Source organism: Scyliorhinus torazame, chromosome 8, assembly GCF_047496885.1.
Source record: "Scyliorhinus torazame isolate Kashiwa2021f chromosome 8, sScyTor2.1, whole genome shotgun sequence".
Taxonomy (NCBI): domain Eukaryota; kingdom Metazoa; phylum Chordata; class Chondrichthyes; order Carcharhiniformes; family Scyliorhinidae; genus Scyliorhinus; species Scyliorhinus torazame.
In genome coordinates, this window is record NC_092714.1 from 176,246,753 (window position 1) to 176,263,840 (window position 17,088).

The 17,088-nt window shown below is 46.6% G+C and overlaps 1 protein-coding gene across 3 annotated transcripts in view; it reads left to right on the forward strand.

Annotated features, from left to right (window-relative positions):
• Positions 1–17,088, forward strand: part of ppp4r1l (protein phosphatase 4, regulatory subunit 1-like) — a 126,851-nt gene that overhangs the window by 93,855 nt on the left and 15,908 nt on the right. For all 3 annotated transcript variants that reach the window (XM_072514549.1, XM_072514546.1, XM_072514547.1), the window contains one exon: positions 5,505–5,690. In XM_072514549.1, the coding sequence (XP_072370650.1) occupies positions 5,505–5,690 (186 nt within the window). The remainder of the gene's footprint in view (positions 1–5,504; positions 5,691–17,088) is intronic.

Sequence of the window (17,088 nt, forward strand, 5' to 3'; positions counted from 1 at the left end):
TGTAAAGTAAATTTAAACATTCCTGAAGCCTCTTTTCCGATACGGTTCTGAATTTTCCAAGTCTCTGGTTCCCCCTAGTGGCCATTCATCTCCCAACTTTTTCCACTCATAAGACACCTCCCCAAAACAAAATCTATCTTAGCCAATTGTAATTGTACGGAATTGAATTGTCTCCAGAACATTGCATCAGTGGTCTTAACTGAATTGTCTCTCTGACATTCCCTCAACCCGTTAAAGACCTTAACCAAATTAAAGTGTAATTTAATATAACCAATTTTTAATTTTCAACCCACATGCAACTGAATTACCAGGCAAAATTACCTCCGTTATCAACTGAATTATTACCGCGTATTCCCGCAATCACGTTTTAACCCTCCGCCTACATCGACTGAAATCAAGTTTTCTAATCCGCCAGACTGACCTTTGATTTCGTCGAGACGACCTTACCTGACCATGTGCGAGTGATTAAACTTCATCATTTTCCAGCTACTCGCGTCGTGGGCCCATTTCCTCTCTCTCTCCGTCCGAGATCAGCTTAATTCTAATTTCGCAGATGACCGGTGGTTGCCTGTAGAAATCCCACCGCTGCCACCACATGAAGAAATTGAGTTCTTTCTGTCCAGTCTGGTCTCAATCAAAAGTGAGTTCGGATTTAGAAATTCCTTTAGTTTATTTCAAATAGCTTGCAAGCTTACACTCCCTCTGATGAAGGCAGGAGACCCATGTCTCTTGAAACTCCCAGAGCGAGTGAGTCAAAGGGAGGCAACACATGTGGTCTAATTTACATTCATGCAGTATTAAGTTCCACATACATGAATACAAGATTCTGATAGGCCCTTTCCTTGACCTGGTCATATAATCTAACTGCCACTGATTCTGATAGGCTCATTACACATTCCTTTCCTTCCTCTGGGCCTCTGCCTCCCAGCATCCTTTGTAGCATCCTTTGTGCAAAGAGCCAGTCCTGATAGCCACTCCTCCCCCTCTCGCCATGCTTTGCCCATCTCTCTGTTCACTCCCTGCAACCTGAATTAATGTCCATAATGCACTATTCTAACTGGTCATCCCAGTCTAATGCTCTTTTCTTTTGTTCAATTCCTCACCTCCCAGAGCAAGGATGGAGTCCCCCTCGTTCTCACATTTCACCCCACCAGCCTCCATATGCAAACCATAATCCTCTGTCATTTTTGCCAACTCCAGTGTGATGACACCACCAAACACATCTTCCCTTCGCTCCCTCTGTCAGCATTCCGCAGAGACCGTTCCCTCTGAGATAATCTAGTCCACTCCTCCACCATACGCAACACCTCTCCCATCACCCATGGTACATTCCCATGCAATCGCAGACGGTGTAACACCTTTACCTCTTCCATGCTTAACAGCCCAAGCCCAAAACACTCATTCCAGGTTAAGTAGCGTTTCACTTGCATTCTGTCAATTTGGTCTATTCCATTCGCTGCTCCCAATGTGGTGGTCTCTATATTGGAGAGACCAAACGCAGACTGGGTGATCGCTTTGCTGAGCACCTTCGGTCTGTGCGCATTCAAGGCCCTGACCTTCCCGTTGCTTGCTATTTTAAAACAAGACCTTGCTCCCATGCCCACATGTCTGTCCTTGGCCTGCTGCAATGTTCCAGTGAAGCTCAATGCAAACTGGAGGAACAACATCTCATCTTCCGGTTAGGCATGCTACAGCCTTCCGGTCTCGACATCGAATTCAACAACTTCAGATGATTAGCTCTCCCCCACCTTGACTTCCTTGTTTTCATCCCATTTCATTTTAACTGTCTTTCACCATTTCTTTCTTTCTTGTCTTTCTTTACATATATAACCCCCCACTATCTTATCGCCCCATTCCTTATCTTTTCTCCCCTCCCCCCACGTCTACATCTGTCATAGTTTACCCTCTGATGTTAGTTTCTCTGCTGTTTGGCCTTTCACACCTTTTGTTTTCGCTGGAGACTGCCATTAGCACTCTTTCCCCTTGGTTTCTGTGGCTATGACTCATCTTTCATTCTCTCACCCCACATTATAAATATTTCCCACTTTCTAAGTCTTTTAGCTTTGACAAAGGGTCATCTGGACTGGAAATGTTACTCTTTTCTCTACCAACATATGCTGCCAGACCTGCTGAGATTTTCCAGCATTTTCTGTTTGGCTTTCATGGTAGCACAGTGGGTAACACCGTTGCTTTACAGCTCCAGGGTCCCAGGTTCGATCCCGGCTTAGGTGACTGTCTGTGTAGAGTCTGCACGTTCTCCCCGTGTGTGCGTGGGTTTCCTCCAGATGCTCCGGTTTCCTCCCACAATTCCCCAAAGACACGCTGTTAGGTCGTTTGGACATTCTGAATTCTCTCTCCGTGTACCCGAACAGGCATTGGAATATGGCGACTGGGGGACTTTTCACAGTAACATCATTGCAGTGTTAATGTGAGCCTACTTGTGACAATAAAGATTATTGTTATTATTAAAGACTAACATCTGTGATGCTAGGAGCCTCGAGAGGAGACGACGATTGATGATCCACTCTGCACTTTTGACTAAAGATGGTTCACTCTGCAGAACCGAAGGAGACCATTCGGACCATCGAGTCTGCACGGACCCTCTGAAAGAGCACCCTACCTCGGCCTACTCCACCACCCTATCCCCGTAACCCCACTTAACCTTTGGACACTAAGGGGCAGTTTAGCATAGCCAATCCACCTAACCTACACATCTTTGATTGTGGGAGAAAACTGGAGCATTTGGAGGAAACCCGCACTGACACGAGGAGAGTATGCAAACTCCACACAATTACCCAAGGTAGAAATTGAACCGGGTTCCTGGTGCTGTGAGGCAGTAGTGCTAACCATTGTGCCACCATGTTGCCGTTGGTTGCAAATGCTTCGGCCTTGTCTTTTACACGATGTGCTGGTCTCCTCCATCATTGAGGATGAGGATATTGAGGAACTTCCTGTTTCAGCTAATTGTTTATTTATCCATTACCATTCATGACTGGATGATGCTACTTCCACTGTTTGGCAGGCAAGTGAGTTCACCAGATTGGAAACCTCATTATTGGGTAGGCTGGTACTGCTGCTAGCATGCCCGCCTACACTCTTTATTGAACCTGGGTTGATCCCCAGTCTTGATGGTGATGATAGAATGGGGCATATGCTGGGCCACGGGTTAAAGATTTATGGGAGTGTAATCCTGCTGCCGATGGCCCTCCAGTGTCTCATGGATACCCAGTTTGGGTTGCGAGATCTGTTCTGAATCTGTCCCATATGGCATGATGGAAGTGCTACACTTCCGTGGATGAAGAAGGGGTGCTCCAGGGACCCCATTGCAGGATGTCTTCACTTGGGGGTTGGGGCGGGGGGGTGGGGGGATGCGTGTAGAGTAATGCCCATGTGTGTGGGGGATGACATTGCCTGTGGGTGGAGGTTGTGAGCTCACTTTGAGATCGGGTCACCCTTTCAAAATCGTGGCCCGATCTCCTGATTTCAGCTAAACCGGTGAGAAATTCTCTAGGGGCCAAAAAAGTGACTAAGTGTCGTTAGATAGCGGTGGGAAACTCCCAGCAAAACCCACCGCGAATGACAGTTAGAAAAGTTTCCGTTAGATCGCGCCCTTCGTCTCCATATGGACTGTGCGGTGGTTACATCTACCATACTGTAATGGCATCTGCAACAGGTGAGAATGGGGTCAAATAGGTTTTCCCTGTTGTAGGTTTCCTCACCATCTGCTAAAACAGTTTGGCATCTGTTCTTTAGTGCTCTGTCCGTAAAAGTGCCACAAGCCATTCCCAGTGATGGCCATTGAATTTCCCCACCGAGAAAACACTCTGTGCCCTTGCCACCCTTAGTGATTCTTCCAATTGGTGTTCAACATGGAGGAGTACTGATTCATCAACTGAGGGTGGGATAGGACTGCATAGGTGGTAATCAGCAGGACGTTTCCTTGCCTGTGTTTGATGTGAAACCATGAGACTTTACTGGATCTGGAGTCAATGTTGAGGACTCCCAGGGCTACTCCCCCTCCACCTTGCCACCACCTCTGGTGGTGGGACAGGATGTATCCAGTGATGGAGGTGTATCTGGGACATTGACTGTAAGGTATAATTCCATGAGTATGATTATGTTGGACTGTTGGTTGACTAGTCCGTGGGACAGCTCTTCCATTTTTGGGGCAAGCCCCAGATTCTTGTAAGGGGGACTTCTGCAGGGTTGATGGGGCTGGGTGTGCTGTCGTCATTTCCAGGGTCTATGTCAATGCCAGTGATATGTCTGGTTTCATTCCTTTTTTACTTCGTAGCAGTTTGAGGGCAGTTAAGAGACAACCACATTGCTGTGGGTCTGAAGTCACATGAAGGCCAGATCAGGTAAGCATGGCAGATTTCCTTCTCTGAAGGACATTAATGAACCAAATGGGTTTTTATGACCATTGATAGTTTCATGGTTACCATTACTGAGTCTAGCTTTTCAATTCCAGATTTTATTAATTGAATTTCAATTCCATCAACTGCCGTGGTGGGATTTGAACCACCTGTGTCCCCAGAATGTTAACCTGGGCCTCTGAATTATTAGTCCAGTGAATTTATCAAGCCTCTGTGGCAGATCAAGCTGGCTGCTTTGTCTTGGATGGTGTCAAGCTGCTTGAGTGCTTTTGGAGGTGTCCATCACGGCAAGTGGAGAGTGTTCCATCACACTCCTGTATTGTGCATTCTAGATGACGAATCGCTTGTTGGCGAGTTAGTTGAGTTACTTGCTGCAGATTCCCAGCCTCTGACCTACTCTTGTAGCAATAGTATTTATGTGATTGGTCCAGCAACATGAGGTTGCTAAAATTGAATGATGTTTCAGTCAATCAAACATTAGCTGAGTAGGTAGCATTCTTGCCTGAGTTGGAAGAATGCACACTGCAACAGTGAATTAAATAAAAACCGAAAATGCTGGAAAAACACAGCAGGTCTGGCAGCATCTGTGAAGGGAGAAGCAGAATGAACGATGGCTCCTCTTCAGAGCTGAAGTTAATGTCACACGGACTCGAAACATTAACTCTGTTTCTCTCTCCACAGATGCCTTCCAGCATCTGCACTATTTTGCTTTTACAACAGTGAATGAATATTGATTTGTCAGAAAAATCATCCTCAGATGAAATGTTAAACTGATATTTCCTCTGCCTGTTCCAGTGGTTCAGGTGGATAATAAAAATCTTGTGATGCTGTGAGGAAGGATAGTGATGCGAACTTACTAATATTCCCTGTACCAGAATCACCAGAAGTAAATTAGAATTAGATTCACACTCAGCTCCTGCCGCAAATTACAGAATTGGGATCTACACTCACCGACCCAAAGTTTCAGGAATGGGTCGATATTTATCCATGAGTTATAATGGTGGTTTTGATGGCCTAAACCACTGTTTATCCTTTGTCGCACTTTTGCCTTCAGAAGTGCAATTAGCAGGCAGTTTACAGAGGTGTTGTTCTTTTTAAAACTTGCAACATCTGCTCTTTCCCCTCCAGGATGTTATTCCACAGCCGTTGCTGGACCAGTACCTGTCGATGACTGATCCTTCCCGAGCGCAAACTGTTGACACTGAAATTACAAAGCACTGTGCATACAGTCTCCCAGGTGTTGCTCTCACCCTTGGCAGGCAGAACTGGCATTGCTTAAAGAATACCTATGAGACACTGGCATCTGATGTGCAGGTGAGTAGTTGAACCCAAAGCTATGAACTACTTGTCTTTAGGACAGCATTATTGGTGCATGATATCAAAACTGGGGAATCATATTTTCCTTCTCTATTACATTGGACATTGTTCCAATTTGATTCTTTAAAAGAATCCAAATGGAAGGCCAGAGTCTGTAGGACAGCAACAGAGGAGTGAAGATAAAGTTACTGCCAACGTTTGGTTTAAAACACAGTTGATTTCTAAAGAAGTGTCTGCATGGGTTTCCTCCGGGCCCTCCGGTTTCCTCCCGCAAGTCCCGAAAGACATGCTTGTTAGGTGAATTGAACATTCTGAATTCTTCCTCTATACCCGAACAGGCGCCGGAATGTGGCGACTAGGGTATTTTCACAGTAACTTCATTGCACTGTTAATGTAAGCCTACTTGTGACACTAATAAAGATTATTATTAGAAGGAAGCCACAAATGTTGCAGTGCTTTGTCAAATCTTTATTCTAGCTTCCAAAAATCCTTGGGTGAAGATTATGGCATGGTACAAATGCTGACTGATCTTCATTTCGCTCCATCTATAGATTGCCCAGAGCCAGTCTGAAACTACAAGTTCCACATTGACCAACACAGTTCATCTCTTTTTTTCTCTCCCCAACTTTAACAAAATAAGTTGGATTCATGTGATGTGCACCTTTTTATTTTGCAAGGAAATCTTGCTGCATTGAATATAATTTCTAACAAACCACCTCACCACAAAACTGTGGCCCAGTTGAATTCAGTTTCTCTGCTGCAGCTATGTGCAATAGGTCTGCACTTTCTCATTATTCTTTTTAAAAATATTTTATTTTATTAAAGATTTTTCACTGATAACAATCACAACACCAAGACCAGAAACCTTTGTCCTTTGCGGTTCTTCTCTTTCCTAATTACCTTCTGTTTTCCCTTGGTGCTTTTATTCTCCACCCCCTCCCCCTTTTTCTCTTCCTTATTTTGTAACTTGTCCCGTCTCCCCCTTCTTCCCCCCCCCCCCCCCCCCCCCCTGCCTTATTGGCACTGGTTATGAGCAAATCTTAGAACAAGTTGGTGAACAGCCTTCACGTTTTGTAGAAACCTTCCTCTGATGGCATACTTTATTTTTTCTAGCCTGAGAAATTCTGCTAGGTTGGACAGCCAGTCTGCAGCCTTGGGTGGTGCTGCCGATCGCCAGCCGAGCAGGAGTCTCCAGCGGGCGATTAGGGAGGCAAAGGCCAGGTTGTCCGTCCCTCTCCCCATGAAGAGCTCTGGCTGTTCTCATACTCCGAAGACCGCCACCAGTGGGCATGGCTCCACCCTCACCCCGCAATCCTGGACCTGGCTTCGAAGAAGGACGTCCAGTACCCAACCAGTCTGGAGCAGGCCCAGAACATGTGGGTGTGGTTGGCCAGCCTTCCCTGGCACAGTTCACACTTGTCCTCCACCTCTGAGGAGAACCTGCTCATTCCCGTCCTGGTTAGGTGTGCCTTGTGCACCACCTTTAACTGTGTTAGGCTCAGCCCTGCACACGTGGAGGTGAAGCTTGCCTTGTGCAGTGCTTTGATCCAGAGTCCTCCCCCCTATCTCCTTGCCCAGTTCTTCTTCCCACTTCTTCTGTGTCTCATCCAGAAGTGTACCTCCTCCAGCAGTCGGCTGTATATGATCAGAGTTCCGCTCCCCTAGATCGTCTGCAGTCAGTAGCCTGTCCAGTAGTGTGCGTCCCGGTATCTGGGGGAATGTCGTTGTATCCTTACGGAAGAAGTTTTGGACTTGGTTATATCTGAGTTTGTTCCTTTCAGGAGCTGGAACTTGTCCATAGGCTCCCCCGGGGTCGCTACTCTGCCCTCTGTGTACATGTTTCTAACCGTCAGTGCCGCCTTGTCCTGTCTCCACCTTTTGAAGGAAGCATCCATTGTCGTGGAGGTGAACTTATGGTTTTTGCAGATTGGGGCCATGGTGGACATCTCGGTCAGACTGAAATGTCGTATTTGGTTCCCCTCTCTGCGCGTCCCTTTTAAATAACTCCACTGGACTTGCCAGGTTCCATTGTGTGGATTTGTGTCCAGTCATGGACTATTTGGATCCCCACGTATCAGAATTTGGTCTGGGCCAGTTTGAACCGCATTCTCGGTGGTGTAGCTTGCTGGTTAAAGAAAAGACTAACACAATAGTAAGAAGGACATTAGCCTGGACAATGTGGAATCTGTACGGGTGGAGCTGCGGAACACCAAAGGCAAAAAATGTTAATGGGAGTTGTGTACAGACCACCAAACAATAGTGAGGTTAGGGTTGGCATCAAACCAGAAATTAGAGATGCATGCAGTCGGAGTACAGCAGTTACTATGGGTGACTTCAAACTGCATATTGATTGGGCTAATCAAACTGCTAGCAATGTGATAGAGGAAGATTTCCTGACATGTATAGGGGATAGTTTTCTCAACCAATATGTCGAAGAACCAAGTAGAAAGCAGGCCACCCTAGACTGGGTATTGTGCAATGAGTGAAGATTAATTACAGTTAGAATCAGGTGAATTCATAATGGGCAACAAAGAGATGGCAGGCAGTTGAACAAATATTTTGGGTCTGTCTTCACTAAGGAGGACACAAATAACCTTCCGGAAATACAAGAGGGTCTAGCGTGAAGGAGGAACTGAAGGAAATTCTTATTAGTCAGGAAATTATATTGGGGGAAATTGCAAAGTCCCCAGGGCCTGATGCTCTGCATCCCAGAGACTTAAGGAAGTGGCCCTAGAAATAGTGGATGCAATGGTGATCATTTTCTAGCATTCTTTTGACTCTGGAAGAGTTCCAATGGATTGGAGGGTAGCTAATGTAACCCCACTTTTTAAAAAAGGAGGGAAGAGAGAAAACTGACAATTATAGACTGGTTAGCCTGACATTGATGGTGGGGAAAATGCTGGAGTCAATTATCAAGGATAACATAAAAGGCTTTTGACAAGGTCTCACACAAGAGATTAGTGAGCAAAATTAAAGCTTGTGGTATTGGGGGTAATGTATTGGAGTGAATAGAGATCTAGTTGGCAGACAGGAAGCAGAGTGAGAATAAACTTGTCCTTTTCAGAGTGGCAGGCATTGACTAGTGGGGTGCCGCAAGGTTCAGTGCTGATATTTCAGCTGTTCACAATGTACATTAAATGATTTGGACAAAGGAATTGCATGCAATATCTCCAAATTTGCAGACAAAACTAAGCTGGGTGGCAGTGTGTGCTGTGAGGAGGTTGCAAAGAGGCTGCAGGGTGACTTGGGCAGGATAGCTGAGTGGGCAAATACATTATAATGTGGGTAAATGTGAGGTTATCCACTTTGGCAAAAACAGGAAGGCAGATTATTATCTGAATGGTGGCAGTTTAGGAAAAGCGGAAGTGTAACAAGACCTAGGTGCCATGGTGGAATAGTCGCTGAAGGTTGGCATGAAGGTACAGCAGGCGGTGAGGAAAGCTAATGGCATGCTGGCCTTCATAGCGAGAGGATTTGAGTGTATGAGTAGGAATGTCTTGCAGTTATCCAGGGACATGATGAGGCCACATCTTGAGTATTGTGTGCAGTTTTGGTATCTTAATTTGAGGAAGGACATTCTTGCCATTGAGGCTATCCAGCAAAGGTTCACCAGACTAAGTCCTGAGAAGGCAGGACTGACATATGAAGAAAGAATGGATCGGCTGAGCTTGTACTCACTGGGGTTTAAAAGGATGAAAGAGAATTTCATGGAAACATATAAAATCCTGATGGAACTGGACAGGCTAGATGCGGGTAGAATGTTCCTGATGTTGGGAATGTCCAGAACTCTGGGTCACAACCTAAGAATAAGGGGTAACCCATTCAGAACTGAGATGAGGAAGAATTCTCTGAGTTGTGAACTTGTGGAATTTTCTACCACAGGAAGCTGTAGGGCCAGTTGTTGGATATATTTAAAAGGGAGCTGGACTTGGCCCTTGCGGCTAAAGGGATCAAGGGGTATGGAGGGTAAGTGGGAGTGGGATACTGAATTTGCATGATCAGCCATGATCATATTGAATGGTGGTGCAGGTTTGAAGGGCCGAGTGCCCTACTTCTATAGCTATTTTCGATGTTTCTGGACTACCTCCGGTACTCAGCTCTCCATCCGCCTCGCCGGGGCTTTCGTCAGGATCTTGGCGTGAGATGGAGCTGTATGACCTGTGCTCCGTTTGAGTCTTTGTCTTTTTTTAAGAATCAGTCATATTGAGGCCTGAGCCAATGTTGATTTTCCCCCATGAAAGCGAGTCAGCGAACATCTCATGCAGATGCGGGCCAGTGCAGATGCAAATTCTTTGTAGAAGTCCACCAGGAATCCATCCGGCCCCGGCACCTTCCCCGCCTGCATGGAGTTGATGCTCTCCATGACTTCTTTCAGTTCTAATGGTGCTTCCAGGCCCCGTCTGTCTTCCTCCCACACGACCCATGTCCAGTCCTTGGAGGAACAGCTTCATCTTCAAGTCTCCCTCCGGGGGCTCGGAGGTGTACAGCTCTCGGCAGAAGGTCGCAAAATGTTTTGTTGATCTCCGGCGCTGTGACTGGTCTGTTGTTCCTATCCTTCACCTGAGCTATTTTCCCCGTTGCTGCCTGCTTCCTCAGCTGGTGAGCTGGCAGGTGGCTGGCCTTGTTTCCATGCTCGTAAAATGTCCCCTGTGTCTGGTGGAGCTGGTACACTGCTTTCCCAGTGGAGAGCAGGTCAAAGTCCATTTGTAGCTTTTTCTTCGCCAGCAGTTCCACGGTCGAGGCCATGGAGTATCGCTGATCCACCTCCAATATTGGGTCGATCAGCTGTTGCCTAGCTGCCCTCTCCTTCCTGTCTTTCAGTACTCCGTACACAATAATCTCCCCCATTTCACCGCCTTCAGAGCCTCCCAGAACATGGAGGGTGGGACCTCCCTGTTTTGGTTGCCAATGGCTTACGATATCAGCTCACAGAACACCTTGTTGGCGAGAAAGGGCCGTGTCCAGCCTCCATAGGGGTGCGTTGAGGTCGCCCCATCTCCAACCTCGCATCCAGGTAATGTGCAATTTGGTCGGAGATTACGATTGCGGAGTACTTTGCTCCTACTATCCCTGGAAGCACCGATTTTTCCCACTACAAAGAATCGATCCTAATATAGACTCTGGACCTGGGAGTAGAAGGAGAACTCCTCCTCCCTTCGGTATGTGAGCCTCCATAGGTTCACTGCCCCCTTCTGCTCCTTAAAGGCGTTTAGTTCCCTCGCCATGGTTGACTATTTCGTTGATTTGGGGCTGGAACTGTTTGTGGGTCATGTAAGCAGTTTAAGTGCCCTCTCCCCAATGGGTCGACGGGAGTCTAAGTCGGGGATTTCTGCTGTGGCTTTCTTTATGAAGTCAGATTCAGGTCGTACACATTTACAGGCACCACTGGAACTCCTTCAAGGCATAACCATGAGATACCGTCTCTCTGGATCCGTAACCGTCTTTATCGCAGTGAATGGTGTCCTCTTATTGAGCAGTAGGGCCACCCGCTAGCCCTCGTCCCGTGACACGATTGGTATGTCTGTCCTACCCAGCACTTTCTTGCCCTCAGTCGGTCCTTCTCCCTCAGGTGTGTCTCTTGGAGAAAGATTATGTTGGCCTTCAGGCTTTTCAGATGGGAGAAGACTCTGGATAATTTCACTGGGCCATTAAGTCCCCTGACGTTCCAGGTGACTAGCCTGTTGGGGGAGTTCCCGCTGTTGCCGTGTGTGACCTGCCATAACTAGCGTACTCTATCTTGGAACTTGTTTAGCTAGTAATGATGGCCTGTGGTTGCTCCCCTGTTTTTGCCCTCGGATGGAGTGACCTGTGGGCCTTGTCTATTTCTGGGGGCTTGGGGAAGTTTTCTCCTCTTCCCACCCTGACCAGCTTCCCCAGCATCCGAGCCACGTAATCGAGGGTTTTTGCCCTCTATGCCCTCCGACAGGCCCATGATGCGGAAGTCCTTGGCAGCACGATCGGTTTTCCTGGTCCTCCACTTTTCACTTGAGCGTTCCATGTTTCACCACCAATCTCTCCACCTCTGCTCCTCACAATTCAGCCCCTTGGGTTGTTCGCTGCCATTTCGAGCACCTGCACCGTTACTTCTTGTGCCTCCAATCACCAATGTTCTTTGACACTCGGTCCTCCGCGATGCCCTTCTCAGTTGTGGTGAGCGAGCAGACTTCTCCCAGATTCCTCCTCAGTTACTTCTCACTGCCACCCTCTCCTTCTCATTATTCTTCACTGCATATTTCAGTTTGTGAAGTAGATTGGTTATCTGAGGGGCCAGAGATCTTGCTAAACAGAGAGGATCCTTTTGTAAGTTTATGTGGAAAAGCAAGCAAAATGTGACCTTGCACAATCAAGCCACCTTGCTGGGTCATCAATTTTAAACCAAGGTTTGATCCTTTACTGCTTCAGATTTACTTGCGTAAATGAAATCCTACAGGTTATGTAACGAGCAACTACCAACTTTCCCCACTTGTTCCAGTTGCTCTTTTAAGACACGGCAGTCAGGACACTTGATGTGCAGATTACAGTCTTTCTTGTTGGCAGTAAGGTTTGCTGCTGATTTGGGGGGGAAATGGGACACTTTTCAACGACTGAAAGCATCTCAATCATTTCCACATTCCGCTCCCACCAACCCTTAGTGGGGATGTGGGCCTAGATAGGGTGCTCTTTCAGAGTGTTGGTGCAGACTTGATGGGCCAAATGGCCTCCTTCTGTAGGAATTCTATGATTCTAAACTGTGTGATGGGCATCCAGCTTCTTGCCTTAAAATTCTTCTATTCTGTGATTTCTCCTTTAAGACTATTTGGATGTTATGATATAATGATTGTTTTTTGCAGTAACTGCAGTTAGATGGGAAATTTCTTTTTTTTAAATTAGAGCACTAAAGAGCTGATTTCGAGAGATGAACTGAGAATAACTGCCCCTGACATCATATGTCAGGGAGCCCTAATAAAATTAGAATACTGTGCACTTGTTTGGATGAGTGCAACTCCAACAACATTCTAGAAACTTGACACAGTCTGGGGCAGAGCAGCTTCCACCACCATATTCACTCCCTGTGACACTGTTGCACTATGCCTGCAGTGTGTACCACCTACATGATGCACTGCAGAAATTCACCCAGATCTCATTGACAGCACCTTCCAAACCCGTAACCTCTACCCCCTGAAAATGTGACCATTCCTTTACTGTCACTGGGTCAAAGACCTGGAAGTGCCTCCCTAGCAGCACTGTGGGAGTACCTACACTTTACGAACTTCAATGGTTTAAGAAAGAAGATCACCATCATTTTCTTGAGGGCAATTAGGGATGAACAATATATACTTGGCTTTCCAGGGCCCGTAGTGGCTGCGTCCAGTAAATGGATTTTTTAAAAGGCAAAATAGAGTAGGGCTGAATTCCGTTCAAATTTTCTGTCTTCCCTTTCTCTTCGAAATTTGAATTCAAGTTTCTGCATCGCTTTTTTCATTTTCCTTTCTTTTGAGTTCAAGTTTTTAAATTTAACATAAAAAATAGGAGTAGACCAATCAGCCCATCGAGCCTCCTGTGCTATTCAGTAAGATCATTGCTGATCTGATTATGGGCTTAACTCCACTTTCCTGCCTGGCCCCATGATCCTTGTCTCCCTTGTTCATCAAAAATCTGTCTAACTTGGCATTGAATATATTGAATGACCCAGCCTCCACTGCTTGCTGGGTAAGAGAATTCCCTAAACTGAAAGAAGAAATTCTTTCTCATCTCTGTCTTGTGTGAGAGACCCCTTATTTTGAAATGGTGTTCCCATTCTAAATTTCTCCATGAGGGGAATTGTCCTCTCAGCATCTACCCTATGAAGCCCCCTCATGTTTCAGTAAGTTCAACTTCATCCTGCTCAACCGTTCCTCATTTAAGCAAATTCCTGATCCAGGAATCAGCTGAATAAACCTCCCTGAACTGCTTCCAATGTAAGTATGTCCCTCAAGCAAGGTGACCAAAACAGTATTCTAGGGTCTCACCAATAGCCATAGCAAGACGTCCGTACTTTTATACTCAATCCCTCTTTTTAAATAAAGACCAACCTTTTGTTTGCCTTCCTATTTACCTGCTGACACTTTGTGATGCATGTACACGGACACCCAGGTTCCTCTGCACTGCAGTATTGTGTAGTTACTCCAAATAAGTAATATCCTGCTTTCCTGTTCTTTTTTGCATAGTGGACAACCTCACTAGGGATGGGGAATAAATCCTGGCCTACCCAGTGACATGCACATCCTGTGAAAGGAGTATAATAATTATTTTGTTCGGATCCTAGACCAGACCCCAACAGTGGCTAGGACATTGGACAAAAACCCCAATATTTTGTTTAAATTTTGTAAGACTGTGAGGAAAGGATACCTTGCTCCAGGAGTGATTTCACGCGAAACCAGGATATGGTATATTAAAACCAACTTTATTGCTAACAATATTGTAACATCACACAAGAAAATAGCTTCCCATTACCCCTTAAACAATGATAACCAATACAGTGACACAATAACCCTTAACTGCTATTTTTATTTCCACTCCCAATCTCCAATCCCAATCCACTTTTAAATATAGTTAGCGCTCAGGAATGCTTGCTGTCTAGAGATGTCTTGAATGCTCCCATTTGAGAAAGAGAAATCTTTTGAGACTGCTTTAAAGAAAGAGGCCTGACCCCCTGTCAGAATAATGCAGAATCTCTGGCTGTACTTTTTAAGAAACTGCGTCTCAGCTTGCCTTCGAGCCACAGACCAACTCTGAACCTCAAATCTGACTGCTACAGCCTGTGGCTCCTCCCATTAACTTCATCATTTTTCTAAGCTGAATGCACTGTTTCTAATTAACTACTCCACACGGAACCCTCTTAATATAAATAAAAGTCCATTAGCCCAAACTTTTAGGATGCTTTAACTGCACTTCTCGCGACAGAACGCCTAGCTGTCTTGCAAACCAGGATTTATTAAAGCAGTACTGCAGCAGTCAAATGCACTAACCTTTACTGCACCAAATAACTTTATATATAACAATATATGTGAAATTACTACACTCATCGCCGTATCTACCAAATATTTGCTTACTCATGTAACCTATCTGTGTCCCTTTATAGACTCTTTGTACCGTCATCACAGCTTGCTTTCCTACCTCGCAAATTTGGCGACAATACATTTGGTACCTTTGTCCAAGTAATTTTATAAATTGTAAATAGTTGAGGCTCAGCACTGACCCCTGTGGCACTCCACTAGTAGCAGTTTGCCACCCTGACTCTTTATTTATTTCCAATTATCCCTACTCTTTCCTGTAGGTTAGCCAGTTCTCTGTCCAAGTTAATAGATCATCATCCCCAACACAATAAGAATAAAGAATAGTACAGCACAGGAACAGGCCCTTCGGCCCTCCAAGCCTGCGCCGACTATGCTACCCGTCTAAACTAAAATCTTCTACACTTCCAGGGTCCATATCCCTCTATTTCCAACCTATTCATGTATTTGTCAAGATGCCCCTTAAACGTCACTATCGTCCCTGCTTCCACTACCTCCTCCGGCAGTGAGTTCCAGGCACCCACTACCCTCTGTGTACAAAACTTGCCTCGTACATCTCCTCTAAACCTTGCCCCTCGCACCTTAAACCTATGCCCCCTAGTAACTGACCCCTCTACCCTGGGGAAAAGCCCCTGACTATCCACTCTGTCTATGCCCCTCATAATTTTGTAGACCTCTATCAGGTCGCCCCTCAACCTCCTTCGTTCCAGTGAGAACAAACCGAGTTTATTCAACCTCTCATAGCTAAGTTCTTATCTTCTGCAGTAATCTGTTGTGTGGCATGTTATCGTATGCCTTTTGAAAATCCTGGGGCGTCATTCTCCGATCCCCCGCCGGGTCGAGAATCGCCGGGGGCTGGCGTGAATCCCGCCCCCGCCGGTTGCCGAAGTCTCCGGCACCGGATATTCGGCGGGGGCGGGAATCTGGCTGCGCCGGTTGGCGGGCCCCCCCGCTGGATTCTCCGGCCCGAATGGGCCGAAGTCCCGCCGATAAATTGCCTGTCCCGCCGGCGTGGATTAAACCACCTTTTGAACGGTGGGACAAGGCGGCGTGGGCGGGCTCCGGGGGGGGCCACGGGGCGATCTGGCCCCGGGGCGATCTGGCCCCGGGGGGTGCCCCCACGGTGGCCTGGCCCGCGATCGGGGCCCACCGATCCGCGGGCGGGCCTGTGCCGTGGGGGCACTCTTTCCCTTCCGTCTCCACCATGGCGGAGGCGGAAGAGACTCCCTCCACTGCGCATGCGTGGAAAACTGTCAGTGGCCGCTGACGCTCCTGTGCATGCGCCACCCCGAGATGTCATTTCCGCGCCAGCTGGCAGGGCAACAAAGGCCGTTTCCGCCAGCTGGCGGGGCGGAAATTCCTCCAGCGTCGGCCTAGCCCCTCAATGTTGGGGCTCGGCCCCCAAAGATGCGGAGCATTCCGCACCTTTGTGGTGGCGCGATGCCTGTCTGATTGGCGCCGTTTTGGTCGCCAGTCGGTGGACATCGCGCCGTTGCGGGAGAATTTCGCCCCTGGTCCCACCTTGCTTCTTACATCCTTAGAACTCTGGTAAAATTGTCAAACATAATTTTCATTTCATTCATGTTGGCTCTATTATGATTTTTAAGTATCCTCTTTAATATTGTTTTCCTAACGACAGGCATTCGGCTAATTGGCCTATAGTTTCCTGCTTTCTGTCTCCCTCCTTCCTAGAACAGAGATGTTACAATTGTGGATTTTCAATCTGTTGTTACTTTTGCAAAATTTATTTTACTAATTCAAGTTGCTTCACCTGCAACTGCATCTTGGCTAACTCAACCTGTGGAGCATCTGGATTACGCTTCCTCGAGGTTTAAATGTTGAGCCAATGTCACAACTATGTCTGCTTCTTTAGTTCCTACTTTTATATCTACTTCAAACTTTTCTGCTTTTGCAAGGCATTTAAACACACCCTTTCGAGGAAAACTTGAGCAATAGACATAGCTATTTTAATTTCCAACAAATACAACAAAAGCCATTGTGAAATCTTGATCATTTGAACTCTGGCCAAACCCAGTGTACTTGTGATTTTAAATCCTGCAGAGTCCCCAATTTAGTTCTGGTATCCGTCAGGATAACTTTTTAGAAAAGAATTTTGAATTTCCAATTAATAGCTGAATGGATGACATGATAAGATTCCACGTTTTAAGACGATTACTGTAGCACAGGCATTTTCAAACTCAGGGGCGTGACCCGCGGGCGGGTGTCAGAAGGGTCGCGGAGCCGTCTGTCGTGGCGCTCCCGATCGCGCAAAATTTGATTGCCGGCTGCAAGCGGCCTTCAAAATGGCCAGGAACAGATAAAAAAAATTTGGCCGCACTGCGCGTGTGTGCCCGATCATCGGT